The sequence below is a fragment of the Engystomops pustulosus genome, chromosome 5, assembly GCF_040894005.1.
Source record: "Engystomops pustulosus chromosome 5, aEngPut4.maternal, whole genome shotgun sequence".
NCBI classification, from domain to species: Eukaryota; Metazoa; Chordata; class Amphibia; order Anura; family Leptodactylidae; genus Engystomops; species Engystomops pustulosus.
This window is the reverse complement of record NC_092415.1, coordinates 164,737,076-164,756,418: the sequence shown is the minus strand read 5'-3', so window position 1 is coordinate 164,756,418 and position 19,343 is coordinate 164,737,076. Positions and strand designations below refer to the sequence as shown.

Here is a 19,343-nt window from a genome sequence, read left to right as displayed (position 1 = left end):
CAATGCCTGAGCAGCGAGCAGCAGTGATGAATACTGAGTTTCTAATTACGCGTCATGGTAAAGTTTCTTACAATTGTAGTTAAAAGAGGACAAAATCTAGTAAAATGAATACTGCGCTGTGCGTGTATAGTGGTATAATAGCAATCTATGGTAAGACATTCCTCATTTGCTACTAATCATTCCATACAAAGAATTAGAAATGTCAAAAGCCTATTACATAAGAAATCTTATAATATTCTGCAAATTCTAAAGCACTACAGTATCTCGATACCATGTTGATTTTATCATCGTTTTACACGTTTAACTACAAGTAACTATTGCCTGATAAAAGATTGCTCTAAAACTTATATTACAATACCTGGCCATAGCAAAAACTATTCATGGGTCCATTGTTCTCCAGCCCTTGATGTCACAACTCTCTTGCTAGCTGTGGAGCAACCATGGTGGAAATAGGAGAGTAGACCATTTGAGTTGCGTTTTTACCTAGTTGTACAACTACACAAAATACACACTAGAAACATGACTGTTTGTCACAACTTATTATTTAGACTGAGTGCATTGGAAAAACAACTAATTTATAGTGGGGTTCATTTCCAACGACTGCTACCAAAAGGGTGAAGAACTTTTCTTTGTCCCCAGTATCAACATGCAGCTAAAGATGCGTCATGGGAAGGTTTCTTCTTCTGTAAAACTTTTTGGATGAACAGAACATTTTCTATGCAAAGCAAAGTAGATTTCCTGAGGATTTCATTGGTAGGATGTTGATAAGGCGAAATCGCCACAGATAATTCTTTCTAAAACGTATGTATTTCAAAGTCCTTACTCTGAAGTTGAAAGCAACTAGAGATGAGCAAAACTTCCAAGATTCACTTAAACAAATTTTTCAAAAGACTCCATTCGGGTACAAATCTTCATGGTCCAAACCAATTGTCCTTAACATATGGATATATGTCCTCTGACTCACTGACTATTCATAAATAGCAATATCTCATTTCATAATGTGTTCACAATTTTCTCCATTCCCCCCGAACCAAGCTCGGGGATAAATGACTGCAGCAGCCGTTACTTTAAATTTCACTTAGCCTTGGTTGCTTAAAAATCTCTACAAGCGACCCAAAGTTCATTTCTGTTCAGCTAAGCTCCCTTGACTTGGTACCAGGCATTGAAAAAGTGGTGTAGCTGAATTAATAAACTGTGCATGGATCAGTACTCCAACACGGTAGACCGTTGACCATAGATCTCCGGTACAGGCCAACAATCATAAGTGCCATCCCGTCTCCAGCTGGAGGGTCACCTCCATATCTGCTCTTATAGCTTATCGCCTTAACACATGATGGTGTTCAGCTAAGGATGTATGAGGAGGGTTCATGCTCTTCATACATGGTGGCTGATGGTGTTAGTATATGGTAAGAACGATCAGACCCCCACCCCAAGGATTAAAAGGGAACCTGTCACCACATTTTTCACAAATAAAGATAGTGGCAGGTTCCTATAGAGCCCTAGTAATTACATGACAAACCTATTTGGCCTAGTGACATGTGACTAGGGTGACATCATCACAGATCCTTTAGTCTCTTAACATTGGCAAACTGTATCCCTTGCACATATCCGACCACATAACAAAATCACAGCATGCTTGCATGGACTTCTGCTCCTCTCCATGCAGGCTGCTGTGATTTCAAGTGATATGTTATGCTGTGATTTCATGAGATATATGCTTGGTGTACAGTTTTCTAATGTTAGAAGGCTAAAGCACCTGTGATGATGTCATCCTGGTCATATGACGATTCTGCATGAAGAGAAAGGATGGGGATGAGCTTCTGGATTAGAAACGAGGAGGCCCCGCCCACCTTGACTCACTATAGATATCCCTGGATACCAGGTAAAATTATAAAGTTGGGATATATGGGAATCTCAGGGAAACAATTTTTAGCTAAAAGAAGGGTGTCCGTTAGTAACTAGGGCTCTATGTGAACCTGCCACTAGCTGTATTTGTGGTGACAGGTTCCCTTTAAAATACCCTTAGAGGTCTAAAAGTAGTAAAGTAAAAAAATTCAAATCACCCCCATTCCCTAGAAATGCTATAAAAATAAACAAATAAAATCCTAAACACGTTATGTATCACCACATCCCAAAAGTCTTGATCTATCAATATATAAAAATAGTTATTCGCAGTGGTGAACCCTGTAGTGGAAAATAGTGCACAAAAGTCGGAAACGCCACTTTTTTGCCATTTGGTAACATTTTAAAAAAGTAATCAAAAGCATATACAGTCCCCAAAATTGTAGCAATGCAACAGTCATCACATCCCACAAAAAATTGGAATATGGAATATGAAATATATACGGGATTTTCTTTTGGGGTCCTCTTGTACTAATTTTGTACTATCAGGAATTGAGGTGACCTTGTTAAACATTGGGTGAGGCGTATACTACTAAGCGATGGATGAAATAAACAAATGAAACAAAATAGTTTAAAGCAAGAGAATAAGACCTTCTGGATGTTCTTTTTCCACTTACTAACAACTTCCACTTTATCTTTTTATTATGCAGAACATATTTTTTATTTTGATTTACAAGTCTGCTCTCTACAATAAAACATAATAAAAACATGTCCTTAAAATTGTAATGTGTTGTACTTTCATTATGGATCTCAGAATTACCAGACTGGGATCCCTTGGTTGTTTGATTGTAGGAAATATGCAAATACGTTTTCCAGGATGGGATAAGGAAAACATTGCCTCTTAGCAATCTTGCAAGGCAGCCCCCTTAACATAAAGCATGACTTTCAGAAAGTCTTATGACATGATGCAGGGTTCAAGCCAACAATCCCTTATCATGTCACTAGGCTTCCTAAAAGGTATGCTTGATTTGAAAGGAAATCCACCTTCAAAATCAAGAACATTACACCAGACTCACTTACACCTACATTGAAGCACAGTGACTGTGGTAATATTCTTATATTTGTTATCCACAGCCTCCTTCCTTCTAAAATCAACTTCTAATATTATGCTAATGCATAGGCAGAACATTATCATAAGGGGAGGCTGCTGTAAATTTAATTCATGATTATGAAGAGTAGTGACTGCATTTCCCACTGTAGGTTTTTTTCCGTTTTTTGTGGTAAAATTAGGTGCCTTGGGTTACACTCGGGTCAGCTTATACTCAAGCATATACAGAACTTTTTATAGGCCGCTGGAATTTCTTTCATTTCTATGTCGCCTTTTGAGCTGTGATCAACTGGTCTTTCCACGCAGCCCACTAACAGGCTGTGATGCTGGTAGAGCAAGGTAAATTTTGATGAAAGATCTCCTTTAATACAGAAAAGTCCCCCTAACATGGGGCAATCAAAATCTCCAATGGGTTGTGTGAAAAGAAACAGAGCCACCGAAGCATAATGGAACTCCGAACCCTAAATATATACATATACATTACAAAATATAAAGAGGAAAGGGTGATCTATAAAAAGCTTGTAGCTGTGGGTATGTGACATGAAACCCTGGATACATCTGATGTGTATAACACAGTCCTGCCAGAAATGTAACACTGAAGACACCACACAGGCAGCGCTGTGAGCAGACGTACAGGCGCTGTGCATGGCGTGTTCAGCGTGAGACTCCGGCAGAATGCACAACACAGTTATTTTAGATTTAAGATTACAAATAAATTTCACTTCCTTGGTTCCAGATGCACATGTTCAATGACTGGAAAATTAGTTAAGGTGTCATGGTGTATAACAGACTACTCGCAGAATGTTTTCGCGACAAGGATCACGTTTCAAGCAGCTTGTTAGGCTCATCACTTCCTCAAACTATGTTGTCACTGCTAGCGAGTGAGTGAGGAATCCGCGGCACAGTGACACACATAATCACAGACAGTTTTCTCTCCCCATGCAGCTCTCAGTAGGATTAAAGCTTATTATTACCCTAAATTGAAAGAACTGCAAACTTTAACTACAATTATTTTAATTTGATTTTATGGTTTCTGTAATCAAATGCATGTCTTGTGTCAATCACGCACAAAAGAAAGCATTTATTTACTTAAGGATCCTGAAAACAAAAAATGGAGCAAAAAGCATAGAATTATACAATATATAGGTATAACATGGAAGATTGGTGAAAACTGACGTCAGTGTTTTCAGAAAGGAGGTGCATTAAACAAGCAGATATAATCCACACCTTTAAATGCACATGACATGTTACCTTAATAAGTTTCACATTTAATACATAATGGGGGTCATTTACTAAGGGCCCGAATCATGCTTTTACGTAGGGTTACACGAATTTTACTGTTTTGCGCCGATTTTCCCTGAATTGCCCCGGGATTTTGGCGCACGGCGCCAGTATGCACGCGAAGGAAATTAACATGACATGTTACCTTAATAAGGTTCACATTTAATACATAATGGGGGTCATTTACTAAGGGCCCGAATCATGCTTTTACGTAGGGTTACACGAATTTTACTGTTTTGCGCCGATTTTCCCTGAATTGCCTGCGGGATTTTGGCGCACGGCGCCAGTATGCACGCGAAGGAAATTAGGGGTGGTGGCCGTTGGAAAACCCGTCAGATTCGGAGAAACCGCCATATTTAAAAAAAAAAATGTGTCGCTTGACACGCGCTTACCTGCACCCGGCCTGGCTTGGTGAGCTTCAGTGAATTCAGCACAGCAGCGACACCTGGTGGACATCGGGGGAACTACCTTAGTGAATCGCCGGAAGACCCAAATCCTCCGCAGAGAACGCGCCGCTGGATCGCGAATGGACCGGGTAAGTAAATCTGCCCCATTGTGTTATGTAGGCATCATGGGATTAACAACATTCACATATCTGTAGTTTAGAATGGACCTATGACAGCTCCTTACCTAAATCCTGCTTGCCTAGATCACTTTGTAACGGATCAAAGCCAACTTCTTCAGACTGCAAAGGGTGGCGAGTACGGGATGCGGGTTCTTGCATTTTGCACTTCACATTAAAAAGTTTCTGTAAAGAAATAAATGAACAAGATGAATCACTAGACTTATCATAAAGGGAACCTGTCACAATGAACATTACCTGGAAAATGATATAAATGGGGAGAGCTCAGAAGATTAATACATTGTATAACAGAAATGATTTGCTACGACCTGACATCAATTCATGTACATCTCTGCTCATGCTGGGTTTTGTGGTCAAGTGGGAGGTACAACCCAGTGATTGACAGCCTATCTTGTAATACTTTGCATATAAAAGAGTTAAACCACTGAATAGGACTGTAGTACTAAAAAGAGGAAGGATGTAAAGAAATAGACATATTTTTCCATTTTCATTTCATGAATCAGTGTATCAACATATTCAGCTCCTCCTGCTCTATACTATACTACCAGCAGATAAAACTGCGCGGGTAACATAACAGGGATTAATGTTCGTTAAAATTACAATGCAAATGATCTATAAACATTCAGGAATACATAGTGGTAACACTCTCTCTATAAAAGCTGCCTCTGACCCTACTTTGCCAGGAAATAACAATTATGGCTGCCCAGCAACCCCTCAATATCTTCTACATGTATTACATGAAGATCAGTGTGTCCAGTCCTTCCTTCTAGTAGCTGCATTATTAAGGGCAGGGATGACGTGTAGGTTTCCACAACCCTTTCCAGTGACATGTGACTGTGGCAGCCATGACAAGCTGTATGGAAGTACAGTAGTTTAATATTGTTCTTTGGGGTAACTATAGAAGGGACAAAGCACTGTAGTTCTCCTCCAAGAAGAACAAACCATCACTAGGTAGCTACCTAAGTCAACATGGGCATTTATGGCTGCCCCTCCAGCGCCGCTAGATACATCAGGAGGCTCTTGGCGGGGGATCATGTGCGTATGAATCTCCCCCAATAACTTTAAAAACCCACCCTGGTAACTTTCACCCATTTGCCCAAATAACACAGGAAACTACAAGATGCATCTTTATACTCAGTATACCCAGTATAATATACTGGATCCTGAGAATCAAGGTGAGAATTACTACTCAGTTCATTTGGTTAGGCTTTGCAGGTGGGGGAGCTTTAACATGGTCAAATATGTACATATTAGTCAGAATATACCAGGGCTTTAATAGAAGAAAAAAAAGCTTAAAATTCTAAAATTGAAAATAAGTTTCACTTTAAATACATAGCAGTATTTCATAAAGGACTCTTAGGCTTAATTTTTTGTTTCAGCAAGTGCAGAGCTAATTCAAAAGTTGCACAGTACTAAAGCCAGGTATAGAGAAAGTGAGGCAAAATTAGATTTCACCCATTAGCAACCAGGCTCTTTTTCGTTTCTGTGTTTCCATTTTACCCTTCACTCCTTCAAAAAACTATTTTTTTTAATTTTTCTATGTAAAGAGCTGTGTGAGGGCTTCTGCGTAACAAATTGCATTTCATTGTGACAGAAATTAATATTTCATCGCATGTACTGGGAAGCGGGAAAAATATTCCAAATGCAGTTAAATTGGTTGAAAAAATATGCATTTGCTCCATTCGACGGCTTTCACTGTGCCCCCTAATAATATATCTAATTTATTCTTTGGGTAGGTGCGATCACGGGGATAACATATTTGTATAGGTTTTAGAATGTTTTCATACATTTACAAAAATTAAAACCTCCTGCACAAAAAAAGAAATTCTTAATTTTGCCATCTTACGGCGCTAATCAATTTTTCATATTTGAGTGTACTGAGCTGTATGTGGTGTCTTTTTTGCAAGTTTTTATGACTTTTTGAATGCCATTTTAAGGACTGTACGGTCTTTGATCACTTTTTATTGCATTCTTTAATATTTTTTTAAACGAAAAAAGGGGCATTCTCAAATTTGGGCGTTATTTTCCGTTACGGGGTTCAACGAAGGGAATAACCGTTATTATATTTTAATAGATCAGACATTTTGGGACGTGGTGATACCCAACATGTTTATTATTTTTATTGTGTACTTATATTTATATCAGTTTTAGGTAAAGAGGTGCAAATAGAATTTATTCAATTACTTAATTTTTTTTACCTTTTTTAATGTTTTTTTAATACTAGTTTTCAGAGCCACTATGTTTGTCTGATTGATCCTACCATATACTGCCATATAACAGTATGGCTGTATATGGGGATTTTCCGCTTCATCTATTACAGTGTGCAAGTTGTGCGACCAGAGTTGTCATAGCAATGGATTGCCGCTGCCCAATGAAGTCACTGGTTTAGCAGTGAAACTGCTAGCTTTATCAGAACCCTCCATGAAGCTAGCCAGATACTGCAGCGCCGTATCTTCAGAACGCCAGACCGAGCTCAAAGCAGTTGGGTGTATTCATGAGGGGGCGGGACTAGGAGGCTGTGACTGCCGCATTAAGCCTGGAAGTCACCGTCGGCCTATGGATTGAAAGGGGTGTTCCGTGGAAGAAGCACCACCGACCACTCCCTCATAGACACACCCGACCGATTTGAGCTTGGTCCAGCGTTTTTAAGGTACTTGGTCCTAGCTTTATCGGTTGGTTTCGATAAAGCCAGCAGTTTATCACTGCTAAAAATAGGGTATTGCTAGGAGCTGCTTACTTTAGTAAGTAGCTCCCACTGTGTTTTTTTTTTTTGTTCGGTGACAGGTCCTCTTTAACATCCTCAGCAATATGCAGCAAACTCTCAGCGGCTATGGAGTTTGGACCACTGATCAGTCGTCCATTTAAAACCTGTTCTTTTTATGTTCACTGACAACAATCAATCAACAGAAAAAAAAATGCCAAATTTAAAACCACCCTAACTCTCCAAACCTTGAATTTGATGAATTTCTTGTGACTCTACTCATAGGCCCCAATCTCTCATGTTTAGCACTTTCTTGCCATGAGCCCTTTTTTCCAGGAAGCTGCTTGTAATGGATTTTTCATGCAGTCGATGAATTTTATCCCATGAATTCTTCCCCTATGCCACAACCTCCTGCAGTATCTAAATGATCTACTAATTCTAATGTATGGTGTGGAGGGAGCTGTAGCTATGACTGCCCCTAGGTTTTATTTTTAGGGGAGGCCTTATATTTCTAAAGCTAGAAAAAACTGTACTTATGTTCTTATTTTTGGAGGGGTGAGGGAGGGGTGTCTTATGTTCAGGGAAACAGGGTAGCAACGTGTGAACCAAAATACAGGCGGTCCCCAACATAAGGACATTCGGCTTACAGATGACCCCTAGTTACAGACCGAGCTCTCTGCCCACTGTGAGCTCTGGTGAAGCTCTCTGGATGCTTTACTTTAGTCGCAGACTGCAATGCTTACCTTTTAGGAGTCTGTAATAAATATTTATTTATAATCCTCGTTCCCATGACAGCAGAAAATTTTGAAAATCCAACTGCCTCAGGGGCAATTTTTTTTTTTTTTTTTATCTGGAGTTACAATTAGAAATATACCTGTGTCGTCTTGCATACAAATTCAACTTAAGTACAAATCTAAAGAACCTATCTTGTATGTAACCTGGGAACTGCCCTGTAGTCGACTTTTTTGAATTGGTGACTGCACAGTTTTTGGAAAGTTGAACAGGGCTAAAGCAGGTATACAGAAAATTAGTCTATTTCCTTTCATAATATGTAATAACATAAGAATATTTATAAAAAGAATTCTCATATGGAAAACAGAAGCGTAGGTGAAATGTTCACTTTCCTATACAAACTGAAAAGTAACCTGTGGATGTAATACTCCCTTGTCCTGCAATTAGAATAAGCGCATAGGGTCATGAGCCTCCCTATTTTGAATATAGATTCTACTGTATATTACTTAGATTGCAAGCTCATCAGGTCAGGGGCTTCTTTCCCTTACAGTATTTGCTAGTGCAAACAGAACAATGCAATTATGAATAAACACAAACAATTTCGATGTGACCGAAGGAAAGAAGCAGCTGCTGAGTGAAAGTAAGCGCACAGGAATATACTGGATGAGTTTTAATGTCATATTTCAGTTCAATCAAGTAGTAAGTAAAGCCCCTGGATCGCAGACAAGTAAGCCATGTGAGCTGATCTCACCATGCTTGACTTCTTGTTTCTGGACTATTAGACTGACTGCCCTCTTTCCTGTAATGATGAAAGTAAATTATTAATTTTCTGTGAGGCTGCTTACATAAAATTCTATCTGTATGCAATAAGCATAAAATAACCCAGGCATGTATAATTTGGTCATTAAACCTTTCCGTTATGTGCGCTCCCTGATAAAGGGTTAACAGCCATCTTTCAGAAGACAGAAGCAGCAGATGGTTTCCCCCTGTTCATGATGATAAAGTTATGCGTGTACTGCAGGTTTTCTAGGTTGTGTACCTATTTTAGTGAAAATGTTTAAATTCATGCAATGTGATAACTTATTCAGAACCATAAACATCAAGAACATACATTTTTTGCTCCTTGCACCTGTCACCTTCCCAAACTGCAGGAGACCGTAAGTTGATTTTTTTTTCTTAATACCAATATTATTACAGCTAGAAATCTTTTTTTTTTTTTTTTTAAAGAAATTTAAACCGCGAATGTAAAACTTTATTTTTCAGATAAATCTCAATTTATTTGAATCATAAAATGTGCATTTATCAACCTAAAATTTGTCATCAGATTGTACCCCATAGAAGTAGGAGCATCCTCAGGTAGGATATGACATGTTCTTTCTATAATTCGATACAATACAACTTTATTGATCCACTGGGGGGAAATTATTTCGTACATAGTGTCCCAGCCATTGTTACATAGACAAGTTTAACATTACAGTTACATAAATACAATTTGAGAGACACATTCTTACATGTTGCTAGTTCCTTAGTTGCATACAAGCATAGTTACAGGACATTGTGCTACAACACCGGTTACATGAACACAAAGGGGAAACAATTACAGTATGAAAATATACCAGTCACAATAGCAAATAGACACATACTAGACAGACATGCATTCCCTCATAAGTAAAATCTCACTCATTTACCCATAAAAAATACCATACATCACAGTTGGGTCTCTTTTAGAGGATGGAGGGGAGTGTCACTTCAGAAGCCCCTTATCTTCAGTTCTATAGTACCTAAAAACGTGCTTTTGTCATTTGAAAGGGAATCTGAAATGTTAAGATTCTCACATCAGGCTTGTGGCTCTTTGAGCTGAAGAACCAGAGACACACACATTTCTTCAATTGGATGTTATAAAAAAAAAAATTCCCATATTAAAAATAATTTCCCATAAATGTAGCCATGTTGTGCCTTAGAAACAAAAAAGTTGTCCTTGGAAATGACCATCACCACACCCTTCCAGCAGTGGCCAGGCATGCATTATTGAGCCCTATATGACCACCTGGATTCAGTGTTCATTACCACAGGACAACTGAGGGAAATTTTTTTTTTTGCACAATCACTCCAGCAGAGATGGTCATATCCAAGGACAGATGTCCTCTGTAACATCCAATTATTGAAATGTATGCACATGGCTTATGAATTAAAGGGTAAATGTTTTGAAGCTTGACATACTAGAAAAGTGGGATAACTAGCTTGACTGCAAAAATATGAAGTTATAGGAACGAGATTTGTTGGATGGCATACTGTACCCCGAATCTAGTGGGTAAGTTAGGAGTTGGTAGACTCCCTTTAGCGAACCAACGTCTCTATTCAACCAACAGTAATATACTATTACACTTTGATTTTAAAAGGGTTCTAGTTCTAGAAATAACATGGATAAATAACCCATTTAACAAGTGCTGACAACCCACTTAAGATTCTCTTAAAGGGAACCTGTCATAAAAAATATACCTAAAAAGCCACTACTAGAATGTTGTGCAGTAGATTAACACCTTCCAGATCAAGCTTCTTTCATGATTCAGTGTGGTGGCATCATACAGATAATCAATTTTCAAGTGACATGCGAACTGGTTGTATAATTTATGGTTTTGCATCCAGGGATAGAAGTAACTTTATATAACCATGTTACATTTCGCTTCAAAGCTGATTTTCTGGAAGATGTGACCTTCTTGGTTATCTAGAAGGTGTTATTCTGCTGCACAACACATTAGTAGTGGTTTATTGGGTTAATTTCTGCTGACAGATTCCCTTTAACATACACATGGCTTAAAAAAACATATTAGAAAATATTTCCTTTTCGTTTACAAATATTTTTTAATTTTCACTAACAACCAATAAAAACTAGGATCATTTTTCCATCTAATAGCTGCATCTGCTAAGTACTCTCTACTAAATAAGACAGAAAACTTTGTCCAAAAAAAATAATAAAGTGCTTATGTATCTAGCAGTGAAATTAGCAGAACGTTTTACATGAATAATAGGCAACTTTAATAATTTAGAGGTTTTTCCTGTTGACATTAATTCAAGGTTCATCCGAAATTCCTAAATTTAGACTTACAAACAATGCTACATATGGTATAAAGTAAGTTGATTAAGAATTAAAAATCAATTGCCTGAAAACCTTAATATTTAATACTGTTAAATTGTACAATAAAGCGGTTTTATTATTTATTTACTCCGGTCCCAACCAGATTAGTCTTGATAACTGTGGGGGGTCTGCATGTCGCAAGACAAATCCATTTACCAGGCCAAATTAATTATATATACGCCAGCATTTGTCTTTACACGTGTCATTCAATATTTAATATCGCCCATTGATGCTGCCTTGAAACCCTAATCAATTCTTAGCAGCCACACTTTGTAATAGTCAAATGTTTTCTATTTAATCTCTCTCATGTGGTTTAACATAGATTCTCAACCCAGCAGGACACAATTATCAGTAAGACTGCAACAAATAACAATCCTGTGATACACAAGCAATGCACAACATATAAAGTGTCGGATAAAGTGGAACAATATCATGTACAGGAATGGTAAAAGCAGGACACACAGCATGGAAGCGAGTAAGGACAATACACCATCCCGGTCTGTCTGCATTACTATAAGGGATCTAGATAGGCAGGAAACTCTACACTAAATAGGAGGCCTAATAGGGTCTTTATTAGGGTTGACTTTATATTGGAGAGAGTCTCTTCCCTGTCTATGCCCAATGGAGCTTCATGGCCAAGACTGGAGTTCTCTCTAATCCTGGCCAATACTGGGGGATGATGGGTAATATAGTAGCTACAGCTCACTCTGTATTACATGCACACGACCATTATTGTAGCCGTACCTTATCACGGCCACAGTAGAGGGCTGTGGCAGCTGGTCTCACCGCACCTAACCTAATCGGGTGGCTGTGCCGCAAAAAAATAGGTCATGTCTTATCTTTTGTCAGATTGCACTCCCCCGGGATCTGTATGCATGTAGCCTTATCTCTTACAAGACCTTCTGCTTCACTCTCCTAGTATGCGCTCAGTCTCCAGGACTCCTCCCATGTATCCTCAAACTCTGGAACTCTTTAGCCAAAATACATCAGTATGCCCCCGCCTTCCAAACCTTCATAGGTAACCTTAAAATCCATTTGTGTAGAATTATCTACAAAACACAATGGGGCTCATTTACCAAGGGACGCGGATCGCACTTTTGTCAGGCTGTTATTCTTCTTCGGGGATTGCACGGCTTGTACAGGTCTTTAACGGGTGTCTGTGCTGGAATTGTGTCGCAAACTATTGTTTTTTGGCGCAGCTTTGCTTAGCCCCAAATTGGGGCTTGTGGCGTCGGACGATCCGACTGATTCGGACTGAGTGCAGAATTTAATTTTCAAATTGTGTCGCAAGCCCAAGCACTTACATGCACCACTTAAAAGATGGTGAGATCTGTCGGAACAGAGCGGGGAAGCGGCACATGCAGGATATCGGGTGCACGATCTTAGGGAGTCACGGCATAGTGCATTATCGTTGGACAATGCACTTCAGTGAACTCCAGCGGACGGTTAAGTAAATGTCCCCCAATGACTCCACCTCCATGCTTGCCATACCTTGTGTGAATACGGCATAAGAGGGTAGATGGAGACACAACCATTGTGGGGAGAGACGTTTATCCGGCCACAATGTGTGCTCACCATACCGTCGACGCAAAAAAGATGGAGCAGGCTCCACCTATGGCCGTAAGAACAGCCATGGGGCACTGTTTCCTATGGAGGGGAGGGGTGAGCAGGGGCTATAGTTTTTGTCTCTTTCATACATCCATTTGTTCTTGTGTTAATCTAATGAACATTAACCCCTACTCAAATGTGACTGTGGCACACATACATGAAAAATCGGTGGGGGGGAGGAGACAAAGGGCTAATTTGCAGAATGAGGAACTTCTGACTCTTCTGTTCAATTGTGCAATTCATGTGTGACAAGAACAACTGACGTGTAGGTAGATAAACAGTCCTCCAGCAAATGAACATTGCTCCTGTATGTATGCTACTTGTTAATTCAAAACATATAAATTAATTTATCCAGGGTTATGTACGTGGCTGTGGTTTCTGCAGATGAATGTGTGAGTCCACTGTCCAAGCCAAAATATTCAAAGAAGGTCCTTTTCCTGCTCTTGTTTGCAGCTAGGACACTCTTTATTGTGGTTACCAATGTGCGGGACCACGGATCCATTGTTTGTGACCCGAGTTCAGCACGCCTTCACAAGTATGTAGCATAAATGAAAGTTTATCTTCCTATGAAAGCCAAAACATAACCTGTGGATAATTTACTCCGGTGCTTTGCAACCTGCAATTACAGTTTAAAGGAAATCTACCTTACACGGAAAGTAAAAATTCACTTATACACTCTCACCTGTTCTCCTCTTTATCCTGATTCCGGCGCTTCTCTTCTCTAATCTTAACAAGCTGGGATCACCCAAAAAAAAAAAAGTAGGCAAGAGGGCGAGGAAAAGATGTTTGGCACTCCTCTTGTTGGAGAGGGATATGACATGTTGGAGAGGGATATGACATCAGGCAGGGGGGGAGGTGGGAGTAATTAGCACCTGACATCTCATCTTTGGGCTCTGGCCTGGTTTTCATAAGTCTTTTTTTTCAGAAGTGTCAAGATCAGAGTAGACAAGTGCCGGGAACAGTATGACGAGGAGGGCAGGTGAGTATGTGTAGTATGTGAGTATATCCTGTGGATAGGGACTAACGTGTATCGCTGCAGAACCTCTTTAAGGCAACTGGTGACATCACCCAATAGGGTTTGCTCGTTGTGTAATAATCTACAAGTAGTCTGATAGATCTTCAGTATAGTGCTGAGAATGTGAACACTTTGCAGTGCAGACTTCTAGGAAAACATGAAGCACTCATTGCACTGATCCGTGCTGTGTCATCTTCTAATGTAAGAATCATACTTGTTTTTCTTCTTAATTAATAATGGCTGAAGTCTTAATGAGCATTTACAATGCAGATATCCTTCTTGCCCTAAAATGGTGAAGTTATAAAAGCAATTTGTAAAATTATACTAGCAATTATAAAAAGACAATTCGGCTCCCGTATTCCCTTTGCAGAATTATTTCCTGTCTTCGTTTAAGTTCACTCGTGGGACATAGCAAATTGCTCCCTGTTGCTTCTAGGGCTGTTTACGGAAGAGAGACTGAGCACAGCATGACTAGAAAGATATCTTACCCATGATACCGGCTACAAACCACTCATTTACAATTCCTGAGCAAGGCGGCAAAGGCTCCTGATTTCACTTGTTACCAACACAGGTCTATAATTTTACAGCACCCCATATAGAGCTCATGCTTATGACATACAGTGTATGCATAACCAATGACTACTATTAAAAGGGAACCTGTCATTTAAAGGGGTTGTTCGGAATTTACAAAATGTGTATTAGGCAAGCAGAAGTAGTCGGACAGTGGCGTTTTCTCAGTAAACAAACAGGGGCTTGGCAATGATCGGCAGTAGGGCAGAACAATGTGAGTGCTAAAGAAGGTAAGGTTAAGATTTTTAATTTTTTATAGCCCAGTACAACTGTGTTTTCTGACCCGCCAGCAGAATTTCAGTCAATAAATGCAGTGATGATACTCGAACACTTTGCATTTAGCTATAATAAATATACAAGGATAGATGTGTGCAATATCCCTTTCAAATGATTTCACAGTTCCGACCCCTAACACCGGTCAATGCTGTTGAATATTAATTATTCCTATGTTTTGTGGTTTCACTCTTATTGTTATCCCCGTACAGTGGAAATGTCATATAACAATGTAGTTTCCCAGACCTCACTCACTAAATTCACCATGCAGTAAGCGGGACAGCATTCTGGTAAGGACAGGGAGAGCACTTGCTGCCTGCTCAGGTTGAGGTTTGAAGAGACACTGAGCCGTCAATCAAAAAAAGGAGGCGTGGTTTACTGGCATCTCAGGAGAAAACTTGATTCTTTTCTTCAGAAGCTGACTTAACTCTACTCATATACTTGGATATAATAAAAACAGCCATAATTAAGGTACAGTGCCTCAGTGGCAGATAACTATAGGTGATATGGGGAGGACTTTTAACTTTTTTGCCAGCTGGTATTACTGTGTGAGGAATAAAAGTCAGGTAACAGGTCCTCTAAGGATTTTAAATATATTAAGCTCTAAAGTTGCTTATGTTCTGGTGGCTAAAGTAACACAATGGTTCTACTAAAAAATAAGTAAATTACAAATACACTAAAGGTAAGGGGCCCTTGGTTTCAAGGTTGAGGAGCTTCAATGTATGCCTTAAAGGGGTTATTACAAGTATTTAAGTTATAAAATGTTGATCATGAGGCAGTGAACCCCACCAGTTACAAGAAAGGGTCCCCCAGGAATCCAAAGAAAAGGAGTACTAATGTGTGTAGCAGCAGGACGAACATACATCCAATAGTATGGGGTTTTGAAATTGCTTAGCACAACACTTGGCTATCTTCAGCACTCGCTTTGACAGAGAGTGGAAGTGCAAAAGATAGCCGGGCACTTTGCTTGGAAATTTTGACACCCATAAACTATCAAATGGAGCTCAAGGATGCATGCCTGTCTTGCCACACCACCCATTAGTAAGAAGAGGAACCCTGTTCTATGGATCGCTGTGGATCCAATTCTCATGATCCATGGGGTGGTCCCACAAGTTGGTCCCTCATTAATCAGCTTGATACAACCCCTTAAAGAAAACAGAGGCAAAATTATTCCAAAAACAACATGCACTAACAATTCTATCAGTTTAACTTATCAATCTTCAAAATGGAAAAAAATGAACAAAAAACCTCTGGTCTACGCTGTATCTTTATATTTCGTTTGAAGAAGATAAAGTTTATCTTTTGATCTTCGGAAACGATATTTGAAATGCATAGAAAAATAAAGAAAATCAGTGAGCCTTTCCCGACATTTTGCTGGAAGATATCTGGCGGCAGAAGCTGCCTGGGGTCATTGTGCATGAAAAGCGAGGGAAGTGAAGGAAAGGTGTTGTGGGGATGCACAGCTGCACGGGATGTAAATAAGTGCTTCTACATTGCTCATTCAGTGCTATGGAAGTAGAAAATGAGATGGTAAAGAGAGGACACGCAAGGCACAAAATCTAACTAGCAGGGGAAAATATTTTGACAAGTTGTTGCTCAACATTTTTGCCCTGTAATCCCTGTTTATATTGAATGACGTAACTTTTTTTGGTAACGTGTTTACAGGAGATTTCCTGACACATAAACAAGCACCTGAAGGGAAAAAGTTTCTGCATCAATGGAGGAAGGGGGAAGTGATTTAGACAGGAAGAGCCGTGCTCTGGGTGCTGAGGACACGCCCTGGGTGCACCATGCGTTGTTAGCTTACAGATTATCTTGGAAATGGCATAATGGCCAAAAATAATAAAAGGTCTCATGGAAATCATTGTGTATTTCTCTCCAACATCCTGTTGTAGTTGTAGACTCACTTTAAAGAGGACCTGTCAGTCCTCCACTGTATGAATAAATTGACAACTGAGTGCTACTAGTTGTGCCTTCAGACGTTGGCACTATCCAGTCAGTATTGACTATATCAGACTGATTAGGAACGTTTGCACCAAGTACACAAATTATCTAAATATTCAGGAGGGATAATAGTTGGATGGAGCAATGTAGGGGTATGAGAAAAGATTTGTTAAGAATAGTAGGTGCTAAGAAAAGGTGACATGTCGGGAGCTGTGACAGGTCCTATTTATGGACAAGGTCATAGACTCCTGCCAGGTAGAAGGTCAGGCACAGGCATAATACGGATTATTCAAGCCACTAATTTCATCAACCACAGCAGGGTATATATAGGTCTTCATGCCACTGGGATGGAAATTACCAGCCTGAACATTACTGAAATACTCCATACCAACGATGTGCCTTAAGATATGTAATATAATGTATTAAGATCATCTTAAACTCCACTATAAAGTAGTCAATACAATCAATTTTATAAAATAAAATGTTATAATATAAAATATTATAATAAGAACAAATAATAATTTAATTATTTCTCCTTTTTGACTATTTCCATTGTTTTGGTGCTCGCTCTGTATTACTCCTGAAATTCTTTCATTCACAAAAAGTAATTTAGCAATGTTTAAAAAAAAAAAAGAATAGAAGAGGAAAATTATAAAATTACTGCAGGGTATTAGGCTCAATTAAAGAATAGAGAGAGAATGCAGATAGAAGTTATTAGGTGAAGATTTAATAAAATGACACAGAATTCAAGTAAAAGTTAAAACATGGTACATATGGTGGAGCATCAGAAACAGGAAAAAAATCATTTATAAGAAATATGTTAGGTAGAAACAAACTGCAAAACACTAGCTCAGAGATGGGTAAAGTGTGGCCTGGAGGCCAAATCCGGCACACAGAGCAGCCCACGCGTACACCACGATTGTAGTCACACCCACTGCCACCACGATCGTGGCTGGCAGACACACAGGGATAGTGGAACCAGTGGCAGTGCTCGGGGCATCTTAACATTGGGTAGAACCAAGTATAATAGTCTGGCCCTCTCAAATCATTCCAATGTCTTTTGTGACCCCATGGGAAAATTAATCGCCCAGCCCTGCACTAGATGAATATACACTCACCGGCCACTTTATTAGGTACACTTGTTCAACTGCTCGTTAACACTTAATAACCAAAATCTCTGAGGAATGCTTCCAGCACCTTGTTGAATCTATGCCACGAAGAATTGAGGCAGTTCTGAAGGCAAAAGGGGGTCCAACCCGTTGCTAGCATGGTGTACCTAATAAAGTGGCCGGTGAGTGTATAGTATGTAGTTGCATAGTCCTGTGTTCTACAATGAAGCCGTATAGAGAATAGGTCTATATGAAATTAGTCTGCAATTCTTAATGAGTAGATAAGTTATGTGGGTGAGGTAAAGACTGTATGACTGTAGTACATAATAAAAAAGCACCAGCCACCAAACTGTTCAGTATTCACTTATTATATACATTGGTTCACTTTGGCCACATGTTGTCGTCTAATTATATACCATATTGAATTCTATACTTCACCATGAATTCTATTCCTCTATCTTATACTATCAATTCCATAATTCCTCAGCACAGGACAAAAAACAGGTATCTGAGAACGAGTATTTAACCCAGCTCGTGCATAAGGTCAGACAAGGGCAAAGGCATGGAGTTATCCACAAGTAGCGGACTTGATGTATCGCAGTCCGGAATTTTGCTAAGGGTGTGCTTAGCATGTACAATGGTACTATGGTGAGAAAGTGTTATATATGGTAGAAATAAGTCCTCATGCATGAGTGTTTTTGTCAGGAAGGAACATGTCTTTTTTTTAGATTTTTTGTTCTCTATAGCACTACTCAAAGATGTTGTACCAACTTTGATTGTTATCCTCTATCCATGGGAGCGGGTATTAACTGATTGGTGAGAACCGACATCTGAGGTCCCCATATATGACAAGAACAGTGGTGGCGCTTTCACTAATGTGTGGAGCGGCAGGATCAGCATGTGTCCTGCTGCTCCATTCATTTGTATAGGGGTGTTGGAAAATGGCAAGCACAGCGCTCTATATGTGGCACTCACATAATCATTGGAGTGCTCAGTGATTTCAGACACTCCCATACTCTCAGACTGTAAGCTCTTGCGACAATGACAATGTATTACTCTTTAATGTCTTATTTTATTTGTATATGTTAGATTATTAATATGTATATTATTAGATTATTACTATACTATTGAATGGAGTGGTAGTATACATCCTCAACCTGCCGCTCCACCCATAAGTGAGAATGAGACCTGTGTTCTCTGAATTCCTGGGGTTGCAGTTATGGAAGACCCATCCGTTACCAGAAGTCAAACCCACCCCAATCAGATTGCTATCAAATATCCTGCAGATAGGGTACAACATGTAAACTTGGTATAATCCTTTGAAGGACATTTTACACCAGATCAAGGATTGTAAACCAAGCACACTGACATACTAGTGTGTGCCCCCTCTGCCAGGATCTGCTGTTCTTTTAGCTTCTTATGCCCTTGTTTATAAGACAAA

At 39.3% G+C, this 19,343-nt stretch overlaps 1 protein-coding gene across 4 annotated transcripts in view; it reads right to left on the bottom strand.

The window, feature by feature from the left end:
* The window catches only part of TBC1D5 (TBC1 domain family member 5), a 402,345-nt gene that overhangs the window by 241,414 nt on the left and 141,588 nt on the right, over positions 1–19,343 (bottom strand). For all 4 annotated transcript variants that reach the window (XM_072153665.1, XM_072153667.1, XM_072153666.1 and 1 more), the window contains one exon: positions 4,862–4,979. In XM_072153665.1, coding sequence (XP_072009766.1) covers positions 4,862–4,979 — 118 coding nt within the window. The remainder of the gene's footprint in view (positions 1–4,861; positions 4,980–19,343) is intronic.